The sequence below is a fragment of the Poromitra crassiceps genome (assembly GCF_964638095.1).
Source record: "Poromitra crassiceps genome assembly, chromosome: 4".
NCBI lineage: Eukaryota > Metazoa > Chordata > Actinopteri > Beryciformes > Melamphaidae > Poromitra > Poromitra crassiceps.
The window spans coordinates 54,076,642-54,092,099 of NC_139626.1; the positions used below are offsets into that span (position 1 = coordinate 54,076,642).

The 15,458-nt window shown below is 42.5% G+C and overlaps 1 protein-coding gene across 1 annotated transcript in view; it reads right to left on the minus strand.

Annotated features, from left to right (window-relative positions):
- LOC310775843 (venom factor-like) overlaps window positions 1-15,458 on the minus strand; it is a gene marked incomplete at both ends in the record, with an annotated part of 115,330 nt that overhangs the window by 18,959 nt on the left and 80,913 nt on the right. The window contains 8 exons of the mRNA XM_083635970.1: window positions 250-412; window positions 852-927; window positions 2,041-2,244; window positions 4,863-4,946; window positions 5,095-5,155; window positions 6,477-6,689; window positions 6,932-7,071; window positions 7,971-8,056. Of these exons, the coding sequence (XP_083492096.1) occupies window positions 250-412; window positions 852-927; window positions 2,041-2,244; window positions 4,863-4,946; window positions 5,095-5,155; window positions 6,477-6,689; window positions 6,932-7,071; window positions 7,971-8,056 (1,027 nt within the window). The remainder of the gene's footprint in view (window positions 1-249; window positions 413-851; window positions 928-2,040; window positions 2,245-4,862; window positions 4,947-5,094; window positions 5,156-6,476; window positions 6,690-6,931; window positions 7,072-7,970; window positions 8,057-15,458) is intronic.

The following is a 15,458-nucleotide window of genomic DNA, read 5'->3' on the forward strand; positions in this document are numbered from 1 at the left end:
GACGCCGCCACGCGCGTCGGCCCGTATCGGCCAGGCCTGCTTGGTATTTGATGCCCGGCCTGAATTATGATCCCAGTCCGCCCCTGGTGTCCACACACACATCCATAGTGTGAGTGAGTCAGTGTGTGTGTGTGTGTGTGTGTGTGTGTGTGTGTGTGTGTGTGTGTGTGTGTGTGTGCGCGCGGCGCGCGCGCACACACATGCGCGTGTGTGTGTGTGCGGAAGTGTCTGTGTGTTTGTGTGTCATACAATCATGGTGGTTTCGTAGACTGGGTTGTCCTCTATGAAATTCCCAGAAAACATCTGTTTGTTCATCAGGTAGAGCAGAGCGTCGCACACCTGCTGCTCATCGACGTCAATGCCGACGATAGAATGAGCCATGGAGAAAACCTTCACCACATAGGCTGTGATCCTGAGATTTAATTTCACTTTGATTAGCCTATATTTATTGGCCTTTTAAGCAGATGATCTGATTTTACAAAAAAAAAAAATTACTTCATGAAGTCGCTTTTATTACTTTTTTAAGGAGTAATGAGTAACTAATTACATTTCCAGAGTAACTTGCCCAGTAACACTGTAAGCAAGTGCAACCACCTATAGAATATCAAACTTCATCAACAGAAAACTCAAGCTCCTCCCCCACACTGTTTGATTGACAGGGAACACAACTGCAATGAACGCTTAACATCAAAGACAGAGATGAAATAATAAACAGCAACAATTAATGAGTGCTTACAATTTTACAAAAAAGAGAAAAAAAGAGACAAAAAATTTACAAAAAAGAGAGTAAAACTAAAATATTGCCACTTTATGAGGGTCCATCAAAATCTAATGTAATGACTGTACTGTACCATGTACTAGCGCCTTGGTTCCTGTAGGGGGGGTAGGAGCCATCACTCTTACGGTACACCAGCTGCTTTTCATAACCTGGGAATACACAGCAACATGGAGCAATGTCCAGACGGCATGTAAAGAGTCAGACCTCCACACTAATACACAGCAACATGGAGCCCCGTCCACTGCTGTGCATATGTAACCGAGGTGAATCAGCGTGGATTCCTCGTGAGTCCCGAGTGGTAGCGAGTGGATTGGTTAAACTCACTCCCCAGTATAAAGGCATGTTAATCAGCTCCGCCAAGGGAGCTAGCTCTCTTGGTGTTGCGGTTAACATGCTGGACTCCCAAGCCGAAGGTCGGCGGTTCGTATCCCACCCCTGGGCAAGTACCACCTACACAACGCCGTTACACATAATCCACTCCAGGTTTTGACAACTCTCCAAGGTGCTGAAGCCCTGAAGGGGACTTTGAACTCTAAAGCTAGTTTTGCCTCTTGGGATTTGAACTCTGAACTGTACCTTGTGTTTATCTTTCAGTCAGTAAAGACTTTAAACGCACATTTTGTCTCTGTCTCCTGCATCCTTGGGTCCAGCTATTACACAGCGATTACACCTTTAGCCTCTGTAAGAGACGCACCAGGCTTTTCAACTAACCATAATATAAACCCATCAGCAACATTATTAAATACAACTGCTCCCACCATCCATTCAGAAACTTTAACACCACGGGAGAAAGAACACTTCTGTCAGTAACCCGGGTTGTGATCGGGGTGGAAGGAGGGCATACACACTTGCCTTTCATTCTGGAGACCGGTGTTTGCGTACGATAAGTTAGAACTCAAACGAAAACGCTAACCTTAACCAAGTTGTTTTACCATAGGTCCCTGAACACAACCATTACGCTCTCGTGAAAAGGTGGTGTCCGGTGGCGTCGGAAAATGGAGAAAAGGGTACGCAGTGTGTTAAAAAGTCAAAGTTAAAAAGTGACGCGAAGGGTCGTGACAAAGCGGCGGAATTTGACACCCTGGGATGAGAACGTGTTGGCTGGCATCCATCTACAGTACACACCATCAATGAGCCATTGTTTCCTATCCAGCGTGTGCATCTCTCTGCCTCCAGACTCACACCTCTATCTTAGCCATGTCTCCTAACCATCCATCCATTCATCATCCATCTATCGTCTATTCCCTCCTCGTCCCCCTCACCTCTCCTGATGTATCGGAGGGCCTTTGACTTGCGCTGCACCCCCACGCTCTCCCAGTCATTGGCTCGGTCCAGATAGAGCGTGGCGATGAGCGGTAGCGTGATGCTGGCCAGGTTCTGCTCCACACAGCCGCCGGGCATCCGGATCAGAGAGGCCAGAGAGTCTTCGCTGATGGAGTTCTCTATACTGTCTGCCAACACATTACCTGAGAGGACAGGAGAGGAGGAGATGAGGACAGGAGAGGAGAGAAAAACTGTATCATCAAATGGCCCAAAAAATAGGACAGGATACAAACCAACTACAAGAAAATATGAATTCAAAAATGAATAAAAATAAAAAATAAAATAAAAATAAATGAATTCAACTGGTGGTGGGGGGGGGGAGCGGGCCCGCTGTGGCCCCTTTTCCCTAGCCCCGCTCCTTTCCTGACCATGCCCCTCCCACAACCCAGATACACTTAGCCACTCCGCCTACCCAACCTTCGAAACTCGACTCACAACAACAACCTTCCTATTCCTAGCTACCGCCCCTTTTCCCTAGCCACGCCCCCTTCCGTGACCCAAATCTGATCCGATCAGCTCCAAAATGTAGTGGGTTCGTCCTTGGCCCATGCTACAGCTTTCCACCAAGTTTCATGAAAATCAGCCCAGACAAATGGCACCCAAAACATTGGTGCCAAACTCATAAAAGTGGTCCTCATGTGTGAAGATTATCCTGCTGAACACTGGTTCGCGTTTGAATAAGCTTGTGTTAACCACAGACCTTATTTGAAGCATCGCGCCAAAAACAGTGAAGAACCCGGAAGTGTTAGCATCGATGTTTTCTGGACTCATTCCTGCGGCTCTCTATTGTACTGGGCATAGGCGTGCCACATGCCAAAGCAGGCGTTTCAGCGCTAAAATGTGGGGATAGATGGCATTATCCTATCGTCAGCAGCGCGCAATTACTTTGCGCTAGGAGCTTTGAAAAGGACATCTTACGCGCAAATACCATACAACCATAATCTCCGTGCTGCGCAGCGCAGTGCAAAGTAAAATTCCTTTTGGATATGTCATTACGCACAGCCTTGGCACGCGTGGACATCAAATTCTGCTGCTAAAATTGGGTATTAGCAGATAATTCAGTGAGGCAATCAACTATAACTCACTGAGAAACTTTTATCACATCGCAAAGAGGGAAATTAATTGAGAAAACTTTTTGGACAATGGACATAGGCTATTTATCTTCATAACCCGGAGGGTCATTGGCACAACAGACGATCTGTCCTCACACAAGTGAGTACACTCTATTACGCATGGAGAGAATTACAGCATAGACGTTTTTGTTTTCTTGTGTTCAGACATAGGTTTATAGATGTTATTTATTTACCTTGACAGTTTCGACGAGTCAAACTCTCGTCTTCTTCAGAAGCAGTCGCACTGACAGCTGTCAGTGCAATGATGTGGCGATGATGAACATCATTGATGAACATCATTGAACTATTAAGAGAATTACAGCATACTGCATGCCTCGCACAAACATTGTGAGACGGTAATCTGATTGGTTTTGATTGACGTAATGCCCAGCATTGCCTGGCCACACCTGTGAATAATTCTGGTAGTTAAAACCGCTCAAATCCCGTTTGCGCAGGCATTTTGGGGCGCAGATGATTTTGACACGGCTCTAATTTGCGCCTGCGACACGTGCCGTGAACCTTTCCGCATCCCCGCCGAGAATTGCATCCCAAACATATTTTGGGGCTGTTTTAACTTAGAAATCAGGGAGGTCACGTCTACCAGGCAATTATATCACTTTTAAACAGTTAAATGTCTGTATAAATCATTACAATATGCTCCCGTGAGGTGGGGATGCTGCCGCCGCTGGGGTGCAAGACTCGGCATAACACCTGGACAGCGAACTGCAATCTTCCCTGCTTTAAGGCACGTGCAAACAGGGGATATCGCTTCTACGAAGATATGGCCCCTTGACATGACAATATATTACAACTCGCCTGGCCATAGAATGGGCAAGATACATCGGAAATATTACTTTGACCCATCTAAAATCATGTAACTCATGACCCGTCTCTGACCTACTTCCGGTGTCCACCTGTTGCTCTCTTCTGTTATTTCCATCATCTTTCCATCGTCTTTTGTGTTGCTGCCTTCGGCTCTGGTGAAATAAAATTGATCTCCTTGCTCAGCTTTAACATGACGGTGGTTTTCAATTGTTTTGAGAGAGAAAAAGTCCGCTACTCAGGAAGCCCTTTTATTTGTGTGTTTACGTTGGCTCCGCTAGGCCGGAGGCGGGGGTTTAGCGAAGCCGCGGTCTTGCCTGGTGAGTGGCCGGCCGGGGTGGTGGCTTCCCTTTTCCCCGTAGCGTGTAACGCTAAATAACAACAAATTGATATCCATTCTCCTGGCCGATGGTCTCATTGCCCATGTAGGTCATAGAGGCAACAGGATTTCATAACCATGTTTAAAAGTTCCGTGTATGGATTAAATTTTAACGTTATACGTTATAGCCTACTTGGGCTATGGGCGGAGGGCAGATGTGCGGTCGCTATGACGACCAGCCGGGGCTGGTGACATAAGTCACATGATTTTAGATGGGTCAAAGTAATATTTCTGATGTATTTTGCCCATTCTATGGCCAGGCGAGTTGCAATTTGTCATGTGATGGTGTTTTGGGGTCATTAATAAATGAGATTGATTCTGTTATTTAAAAAATAATAATTGGTAGTGCTATTTTACATTGAAGTCAATGGGGCGAGGCTTGTGTTTTCCCCCTAAAATGGGGCGGGGCCTAATTGCAGATCTGATGTATGACTCTGCAGTGTCTCACCTCTGACATTGATGAGCGTTACTGGCTGGGAGTTCGGCACAACTGATTCCAGTTCCACCTTGGGATGATGAACTGTCTGTGTCCCTGCAGCAGGCACAAACACAGAGGCTCTGGATGACACTGTCAACTACTGTAAATACGTAGAACTTAAGGATAAAATCCCATAAATGTGGCATGTTAATACCGTTAACAGCAGAGCACTGAAAATAACATGTCATTACAATCTTCTTACCGCCTTCTGCAGATGGGTTCAACACCAAACTCCAAACTTCAGTCTTCTGCACTCCTTCCATCTGTTTGAGTTCAGAAAATAGCTTTGCTTAGTGAAAATCAAACTAAACTAAAAAGGTTGAAACTCATTTCAACCTAAATAAGTGTCTATGATATCTTCTTAGTTAAAATTGGCTAAGTGAGCGGTGTCTGTCTGTCTGTCTGTCTGTCTGTGGGGTCCTGTCAGTCACAATTTGTGATGGAAGTGATTTAATCAGTGATGTCACTCAAGCAACTTCTTCTTCTGTGGTGTTTCATGGCAGTTGGCATCCTTTATGTTGCATTGCCGCCTCCCATGCCGCACCGGCTTCCCACCCGCAGACACGGCCAAATGTGTCTGTAGGAACGTCTGACCAAGCCGGAAGTAATGCTGCCGGGAATTGAACCCGGGTCCCCACGGTGGTAGGCGAGTGCTTTTACCTCTACACACTACCCAGACACCCCTCACTCAAGCAACTGATTGCCCAACTGTGATGTCACTCGAGCTGTGATGTAGTTCTCTCACCACAACAAGAGAGGCATCTTACCATGGAGTCATTACGCCACAGAACTAGTTGCCATGCTGCCATGCCATAGAATGAGTTGCCATGCCATTTCATGCCATAGATCTAATCGCCATGTCATTCGTGAATAAAGCTCGCTACTAAATGGTAAATGGCATGCATTTATATAGCGCTTTTATCCAAAGCGCTTTACAGTCAGTAGGTACATTCAGCCATTCACACACCGATGGCGGCAGGTTACCATGCAGGGTGCTGGCACACCAACGGGAGCAATTTTGGGGTTCAGTGTCTTGCCCAAGGACACTTCGACATGCAGACTGGAGGAGCCGGGAATCGAACCACCGACCTCTTTTATCCAAGGCGATTAGTGGACGACCCGCTCTACCTCCCGAGCTACAGCCGCCCCCTGTAGTATGTAGTATGTAGTATGAGCCGATGGCACCAAGTTGCACAATGGCGCCGTGGTGGGTGGGCAGTGCCTGTCTGTCTGTCAGTTATGATTTTGGGAGCCAGCAGAGCGGGCGATTTCCATAACTGCAGCCATGGCGCATTGCACGATGGCGCACAGTTGCACGGGTATTTTGTTTTTAGCTTTAACCCTGTTTTTAATGTCCAATTTATGTCTGATTTTTGTATGTTTTTTTTTCTTTTCTTGGTGACGTTTTCTTGTCTGTGAAGCATTTAATGTTTTGTCTGAACTTCACCATCATGGCTAGTAAATTCCAAAACACACCATTGAGCTTCACTATTTTACCAGTTGACTCGTTTGTTAAAACAATATAGGAACACCAAATGATGGCTGGTGTATCACCGTTATATATTCTCATTAAAAGTGACTCACCACCACCCGCAGCAGTTTCTGGACGCGGTCCCCTACCAACACGTCCCCCCTGCCTAGCACCATCACCTCCACAGGGAGTTTCCCCACCACCAGCGGTACAATGGCATAAGGCAGCACCAGAGAAGCACCGGCCGGCAGAGTCACTTCCTGTGTGTGTCTCTCTTTGAAGGCGATGCTGCACATGCCCACTGTCTTCATCAGCACCACTCTCACCTGGGCACAAAACAGCCGCAGAACAGTCACAAATGCTCATAGTTTATTTAATGTATGTCATGTTATTGTATAACTTCTGTGGAGAGAGATTAGTGCCAGGAGAAATTGTATTTGAACTGTATACACATTTTCTTAAAGCCCCTGGAAACCCAAATCCACATAAAATGTGGGTGAGTTGTGAGCTGGTCAGGTGACTGAGGAGGAAGTGTGTGTGCTGTGGGTGAGTTGTGAGCTGGTCTTACTTGCAGGTCTTCCTGGCCGTAGTTGTGCAGCACAGCTTTAATCACCACCTGTTCGTTCCTCGCTACTGAATAAGGCAGCTTCAGGTCCACAAAGAACTGCTTCCATGCTTTGACGTTGTACGGCTCGGCAACACAGAAACCTACAAGCATTTAGAAGCACACACATTAGTTGTGAGTGTGTGTGTGTGTGTGTGTGTGTGTGTGTGTGTGTGTGTGTGTGTGTGTGTGTGTGTGTGTGTGTGCGCGCGCGCGTGCGTGCGTGCGTGCGTGCTTGTGTATGAATATGTGTGGATCGAGTCAGACTCGACCACTATATCAGAGCCTCTCGCACATAATACTGTAGCTTGGTATGAATAAAGCAACCCACTAAGAAATTTAGCAGAATTTGACAACAAATTTCAGAAAAGAGGTGAGAACTGCAACACAGCATGTGTGGATATTGGTTTATATCATTATGTGTCAGGGAATAAATGTAGTAATGGGAGGTCCTCACAAGTATAGTAAAACAAACATGTCTGTAGAGGTTTATGCGCTAGGCAAAAGGGAGACATTTTGAAAGATCGATGGTAGAAGCGAGAGAAACCGTGTACATACAGATCCAAATCTATGATTTAAAATCTATATTAACTCTCACCTCTCTCCAAATCTATGATTTAAAATCTATATTACCTCCCACCTCTCTCCAAATCTATGATTTAAAATCTACAGTATATTAACTGCCACCTCTCTCCAAATCTATGATTTAAAATCTACAGTATATTAACTCCCACCTCTCTCCAAATCTATGATTTAAAATCTATATTAACTCCCACCTCTCTCCAAATCTATGATTTAAAATCTATATTAACTCCCACCTCTCTCCAAATCTATGATTTAAAATCTATATTAACTCCCACCTCTCTCCAAATCTATGATTTAAAATCTATATTAACTCCCACCTCTCTCCAAATCTATGATTTAAAATCTATATTAACTCCCACCTCTCTCCAAATCTATGATTTAAAATCTATATTAAGTCCCACCTCTCTCCCCCTCCTACCTGTCTCAGGTGATGCGCTGATGCCCATCACACCCCACTCTGTGATGCTGTCAGGTAAGATGGAGTCTACAGTGACAGACGACAACCTGTTGATCAGATTCATGTTAGCAAATACAGTAATCACTGAGGAGGTCAAAGTTCAGAGCCACTCCTCCCTGACAAGATGTCATAAATAATCCTGTGTGTATTAGTGTAATCGAGGTGAATCAGCGCGGATTCCTCGTGAGTCCCGAGTGGTAGCGAGTGGATTGGTTAAACTCACTCCCCAGTATAAAGGCATGTTAATCAGCTCCGCCAAGGGAGCTAGCTCTCTTGGTGTTGTGGTTAACATGTCGGACTCCCAAGCCGAAGGTCGGCGGTTCGTACCCACCCCTGGACAAGCCCTTAACATGGGTTGCTTGCTGCAAGTACCACCTACACAACGCCGTTACCTTAGCAAGCATGATCTGTACTGTTTACCACACCCGTGTTTGGCAAGTAAAATAAGGAAGAGCTAAGATAAAATGACAACCCTAAACTTTCTTTATTTGTTTTATTTGTTTTATTTTTGTTCATCAAAGTACAGGACCAGTCAAACTACTGGTCAAGCATTTGGACACACCTGAGTGATGACACACCTGATTCATCATCCTAAAGAGAATTTGATCTAAAGGCTTATGCTTAAAGGCTAGTTTCTTAGACAACTATAAATAGTAAGGGTATTAAAGTAAATAAAAAGCAAGTTAACTGATATTATAACTTATATTAACTTATGTAACTGATATTAACTCATTGAGTGCCAGCCACTTTTGGAGAACGGACGCTCCCAGTGCCAGAGTTTCAGAGCGTTTTCAGTGATTTCTCGAGGCCCACAGAATATTGTGTGATATTACTATGTAAACACCGAACACGGAAAAAGAACGATGAGACTCTCTTCTATCATCAGCAAAAACAGGTTTATTGATATCATTTTCCGTTCTTTAGTTATCAGCCGGAGAAGATAGCTTGATTTAACCAAAAGCAGCCGTTTTTTTCTAGAAGCTGAGATAATGAGCCTTTTGTGAAATTAAACATTTCATGCACATCACTGACTGAAGCTAATATTTTCTGATGTAGTCACACCTCAAAAATAATTTCCTTCAATAGAACAGCGAAAACCAAGGAATTTTGTTTGGCAAAACAATATTTTTTAGCTGCAACCAGCAGCGCTGGCCCCTGCGTGCGCTGCTGGTTGCAGCTTCTTGCTGGTCTTGATTTACTGCTGGTGGGCATCAGATATTCTAGCTTGCGTTTGCCAATCCTGTCCTGCTGTCTGGGTCTGTCTGGGTCAGTGTTGTGTGCTGCTCTGCGTGCCCCCCCCCCCCCCGCCCCCCCCCTTAACTGCACACTCCTCCTCCGTATGGGAGTGTCTCTGGGGCTTTCTGCTGCGTTTGCTCTGCACTGAAAAGTCCGCTACATCCAGCTTTTTTACAGCGTTCCGCGTGTATTTGTCACCGGCTCCCATGCTTCCAGTTGAGAATAATAACAACTAATAACAAAATCATGCGGATGGGCTATCGCAGCGGACACGGAGATGCTCAATTGTGGCAGCAGATTGGCTGCTGCAGGCACAGCTAACGTTATGCTTCATGCATATCGATGCATACGGATGCGATGCGATTTCCGTTTCCCCAACGACTTCTTCTGTTTTTTCCTCGCCTTTCTGTAATCTGGAGAGCACTGTCGCCACCTAATGGGTCCCTAAAATAGCTTTTACACATTCAACAGCCACCATACTTTCACAGGAGATGGATCTGGCTTTGATGCACGTCCCACCGTCAAAAAACGCAATTGACGAACATACTCGTCCTTGGCACTCTACGTTACTAAACCAATTGACGAACATACTCGTCCATGGCACTCAATGAGTTAAGTTAACTAAATATTATATATATATATATATATATATATATATATATATATATATATATATATAATATTTAGCCTACATATATTTATAACAGTCATATCACAGTTATTGTTGGCCTATATAATATACAATATGAGTAGTATAATAGGATACTTACCCCACCAGGCAGTGAGAGAAACGCCAAAATCGAGGGGGCGTGTTTAGGGCACCTACGTCATCAAAGGGGCGTGGCTTCTTTTTTGTGAAAAGTCATTTTTTCACTAGTTCCTCAAAGGGCACCTCTGTATTTCGCCCTGTGCTTAAAGCCATTTTGAGCAAAAATGCTTTATTTCAGTAGTTCTCCAAAGGGCACTTCTCCATTTCCTCATATCAGTTAGACCATCTTGTGGGTGTTGCAATGTTGTGCGCATCACACAGACAGCCTGACAGCGTGTATAAAGCCACCGTGTCAGCCAGAGCAAAGTTTTGATCTCGGCCAAATACATTTGGCCCATTTTAGGATCTGAAACTAATATTTGTTAACAGCGGCGACCATTTTCACAATCTCAATCAATCTCTGACTCACCCATAGAGACCCAGGCTTCCACTGCCAGCCCATCCCACCCCATCCCCCACGTTTTTTTTTGTCTATTACCACGGCCGGCCTGTCTAAAGCTTGGCAAAGCTGTCTGCACAAACACTTCCGTTTTAAATAAACTTGTTTGTTTTTTGACCGTCAGGTGGGGGCGTTCCCGACAGCACGTAACGCCCCTTGAAAGCTACGAAAAGCGGCGAGATCAGGTGGGCGTTCCCGGCAACACGTAACGCCCCCTTGAAAGCTATGAATAGCTGCTTGCTCACGTATTTCTCTGACTCACACATAGAGGCCCCACATGTTCCCCCTGACAGCCCATCCCACCCCATCCCCCCTTATATCCTTTGCGTGCCTGTCAAGGCCATCTTATACCAATGTATCCACCATTCAAATATTCCATAATTGCATGTTGTACATGCAAATATTCCATAATTGCATGTTGTGCAGGCTATCTTATACTAATGTATTGCTGTTAGGCATAGCAATTCTGTCAAATATTATGTAGATTCCCTACGTGCAACACACACACACACACACACACACACACACACACACACACACACACACACACACACACACACAATACACACACCCACCCACCCACCCACTCACACACACACACACACACACACACAGCCAGCCCCCAAACACAGCCACAAACATAGCGCGCGTTAGATTGTGGGCAGGTTTTCTCATTGAAACATTCCAGTCAACTTCATCATTCATGTGTGATATTATGTATTTTCCCATGTTTTTCCCACTCCGGATCCAATTGTGATGTGACATCACCATGATGTTTTTTGATAGGCTATAAGCCTATTAAGCTTTGAACTAAATTTGAATACAGACTATGGTGTATGACTATGCCGTTTACCCGTCTCTCAACCAGACCAGAGTTTCCCAGCATGCACTAGTGTGTTTCAACACTGTGTTTTTGGAGATTACTTATGTGCTACGCGATATTAGTTATCTGCAATGTTATGTGATGACTACTAGAGTTTGTACCCGTGTGAACTACATTGCTTTACGTTGTAAAATGTTATATGGCAGTAAAATGCCACTGAATGACCAAATTGATTTATCTTGATTTTTTTATTTAACACCAGCGTTAGTTTGTTGTTTATGCGTATGCAATAATGGATGCGTTATTATATTTACTGGAATACATACACACGCCAACCTATGTGCCCTATCAGAGTTCGTTATGTTATTGTACAGCATTTGGTTCAAACACAGCTGCATCACTATACGTGTGAGCGTAAGTATTAATGGTTTGCAACTTGTTTGTGTTGTACAGCATTTGATTCAAACATATGGCGACATTGAATCAGTGTTAGCTTAGCGCTAGCTAGCTAGCATACACTACGATCTGTGAATAGAATTGGCCTGGTCTTGGTCGATATGACCAAAAATTGATATAACGTTACAGTAGCATGGACCCCTCTCATTTTTTATTACAGTTGAAGATTTCACAATCTCAACCACTCTCAATCTTGTTACAACCCAGACCCCGGATATCCGTGACCTACGGGTATTATTTCAAAATATGGAATATGGAACGTGAACAAACATCTTAGTTTTATGTATCTGTATTTTATATGATTATTTTAATAGTTACTAACTATATTATTATATAACTAACTAGTCCTCCACACAGAATTGGTTAATTTACTGTGAGACTTTATGTTTTGTAGACAAGCACCAAGTATATATAATAATAATAATAATAATAATGGTATATAATAATAATAATAATCTTTGTAATACAATTGTTATAAAATTAAAATGTATATCACACTTACAATATGTTTGTTGTATGTATTACAACTTAATTCAACTTTGTCTCTCCTCTCCTCCCCTCCCCTCCCCTCTCCTCCCCTCTCCTCTCCTCTCCTCCCCCCTCCTCTCCTCTCCTCTCCTCTCCTCTTCTCTTCTCTCCTCTCCTCACCTCTTCTCTCCTCTCATCAACTCACCTCTACTCCTCCACCCTCCCCCCTCTTCTCCTCCCCTCCCCTCTCCTCTCCTCCCCTCACAAGCCTATAGATGAGGGATTTCAGACAATGTGACTATTGTTACAATATTGTCAACAAAAATAGCACTAGTCTAAATAACATAACTTAATTCAACTTTTCTCACTACACTTTCCAAACATTAACACACATCAAACACAACAACTCTTTCTTACTACACTTTCCAAACATTAACACACATCAAACACAACAACTCTTTCCCACTACACTTTCCAAACATTATTACACATCAAACACAACAACTCTTTCCCACTACACTTTCCAAACATTAACACACATCAAACACAACAACTCTTTCTTACTACACTTTCCAAACATTAACACACATCAAACACAACAACTCTTTCCCACTACACTTTCCATACATTAACACACATCAAACACAACAACTCTTTCCCACTACACTTTCCAAACATTAACACACATCAAACACAACAACTCTTTCCCACTACACTTTCCAAATGTTAACACACATCAAACACAACAACTCTTTCTTACTACACTTTCCAAACATTAACACACATCAAACACAACAACTCTTTCCCACTACACTTTCCAAATGTTAACACACATCAAACACAACAACTCTTTCTTACTACACTTTCCAAACATTAACACACATCAAACACAACAACTCTTTCTTACTACACTTTCCAAACATTAGGCGTTTCTAAGACGTGGGTCATATCAATCTAGAATCTAGATTGATTTGATTCACTAATTTGGCATTCTCTTATGCAAAATATCCAACATCCAATATCCAGAAGTAGTGATTACTACACAGAAGTAACTTTAGTTCCACCATTTGCTATTTGCTTCAAACATAATTTGGATCAGTTGTAACTTTGACCATTTCTAACAATTTCTAGACAGTGAATTTACACAAGCACTTGAGTGAAATTCATAGTACCTATAGGGACTGTGATTGAATGAACGCAGATTGTCAGATTTGTATACCAAACCCTTATCCTGGTGCCTGCAAGGGTCGTCTGTACCACTAATGTCAGCCACTATGTGTTACAATATTGGGCTGGTTTCATAGACCTGGCCCAAAAGTACATGCATCACATATATGTGTGCTGCATATATCCATATATGCCTCTACCGTATGGGTTAGTCATAATAGTCAAACATGGTTTTTCATGTTCTGACTTGGTGAAATGTGTGTTGCATATATACATGTTAGTTACACATAATAGTCAAACATGGTTTTTCATGTTCTGATGTGCTGAAATGTTTTACACGTCACGTAAAACAGTTTTTAAAACAGTTAATTAGCCTACACAATGTGTAATTTCAGGTTATTGTAAGTTATTGCATAGTTGCAATCTTTCATACTTGCATACTTACAAGTGGGTTGTTTTTAATGGTATGTGATTTGCGGTTCTAATTACCCAATGTGTAATTTCAGGTGATTGTAAGTGTGTCATACATACCTACAAGCCTTCATATCAGTTGGCTGTGTCAATGATTTTCTGTACCTCGTGGTGCGTCATCATTGTCTTTGTCAGGCTTAGAAGCAATGTTTAAACAGTAAACAGTTTATGACAAGTGGTGGCAGCATGCTATGCTACTACACAAGACGTGTTATGGTACATAAATAATATGTAGCGTGTAATAATCTGTAGAACTCTGTCAGAGTTCTACTCTGTCATTATTTTTACATTTGACTTTGAGAACTATGATGAACTACTGTTAGTCAGTACTCTGTACTGATGTACAAAAGTAACAAGATTGAGGTTGTGAAATCTTCAACCGGAATAAAAAACTGGATATAATATAACTGAATCAGTTAGGCCAAACTATTATCAGTCAGGTCGGTAATAAACGGGGGAAATTATATGATTATTGTCCATTGTGTGTATGATACAACTTTGTTTATCATTCTGTGCCACACACTATACAGTCTGTTTTTAACTCAACACACTGTACCTGCCCCTTGACCTCGGAGGGGCTCTTCTGTCCATGGACCTGATAGCAAGGTGTGATGATCACAAGCATTGTCCTAAATATTGTGACAATGAAATTGGTAAATTGGTTAAGCAAAGCAAGTAATGCTTATGTAATGTAGTTTGTAAGATGTATTTTACAAGATATTTTCTGAGATTTGGTTATATTAACTTATTATTTATATTATTATTCTATTATTATGATTCTAATTATTATCTACTATTATTCTAATTATTATATTATTATATTATTATATTATTATATTATTATTATTATTAGGGGTTATTATGTATATTAACTATACATATTAAAGTATAGATGATTGTTTTGTCCACCTTATCAAAACAAATGTATAGCATGTTAAAGTTTTAAATAAAGTCAAGTCAAGTCAAATCCAACAGGTCTTAATGTCAATTAATTTAGCTTTAACGTGTTTTGTGAAACACACACACACCCACACATTCACCCCTCTCATATATACGTAACTGCCTATAACTGTACATATATTCCTTTCACACACACTTTTCAAAATAGACACTCTTTCATATTGTGATTCATAGTGATTCTTGTTTGTTTTATGTGATCCCGGTTTTTAAGCAAACCGGATCCAGTTTCCTTGTATGTGTACATCCTGTACAAGGTACATCCTGTACAAGGTACATACTACATTGGACTCAATGATCCACAGATGTATCAAACAAATGTATGTTTTACTGATACAAATGACCAAATTACCACAAATTCAACATGTAATGCCATTTTCTCAATCATTTTGGTCAAAACATTTGGTGTGACCCAGATCAGTCCTTGTAACGAGGACCTTGTTATCACTGGTGTATAGCCAGACTTGGCACATCTGGGGTGTCTTAGGTCAGTCCTTGTAATGAGGACCTTGTTATCACTGGTGTATAGCCAGACTTGACACATTGGATGTGGCCCAAGATCAGACATTGTAATGAGGACCTTGTTATCACTGGCGTATAGCCAGACTTGGCACATTGGATGTGGCCCAAGATCAGTCCTTGTAATGACTTGATCAAAAATAT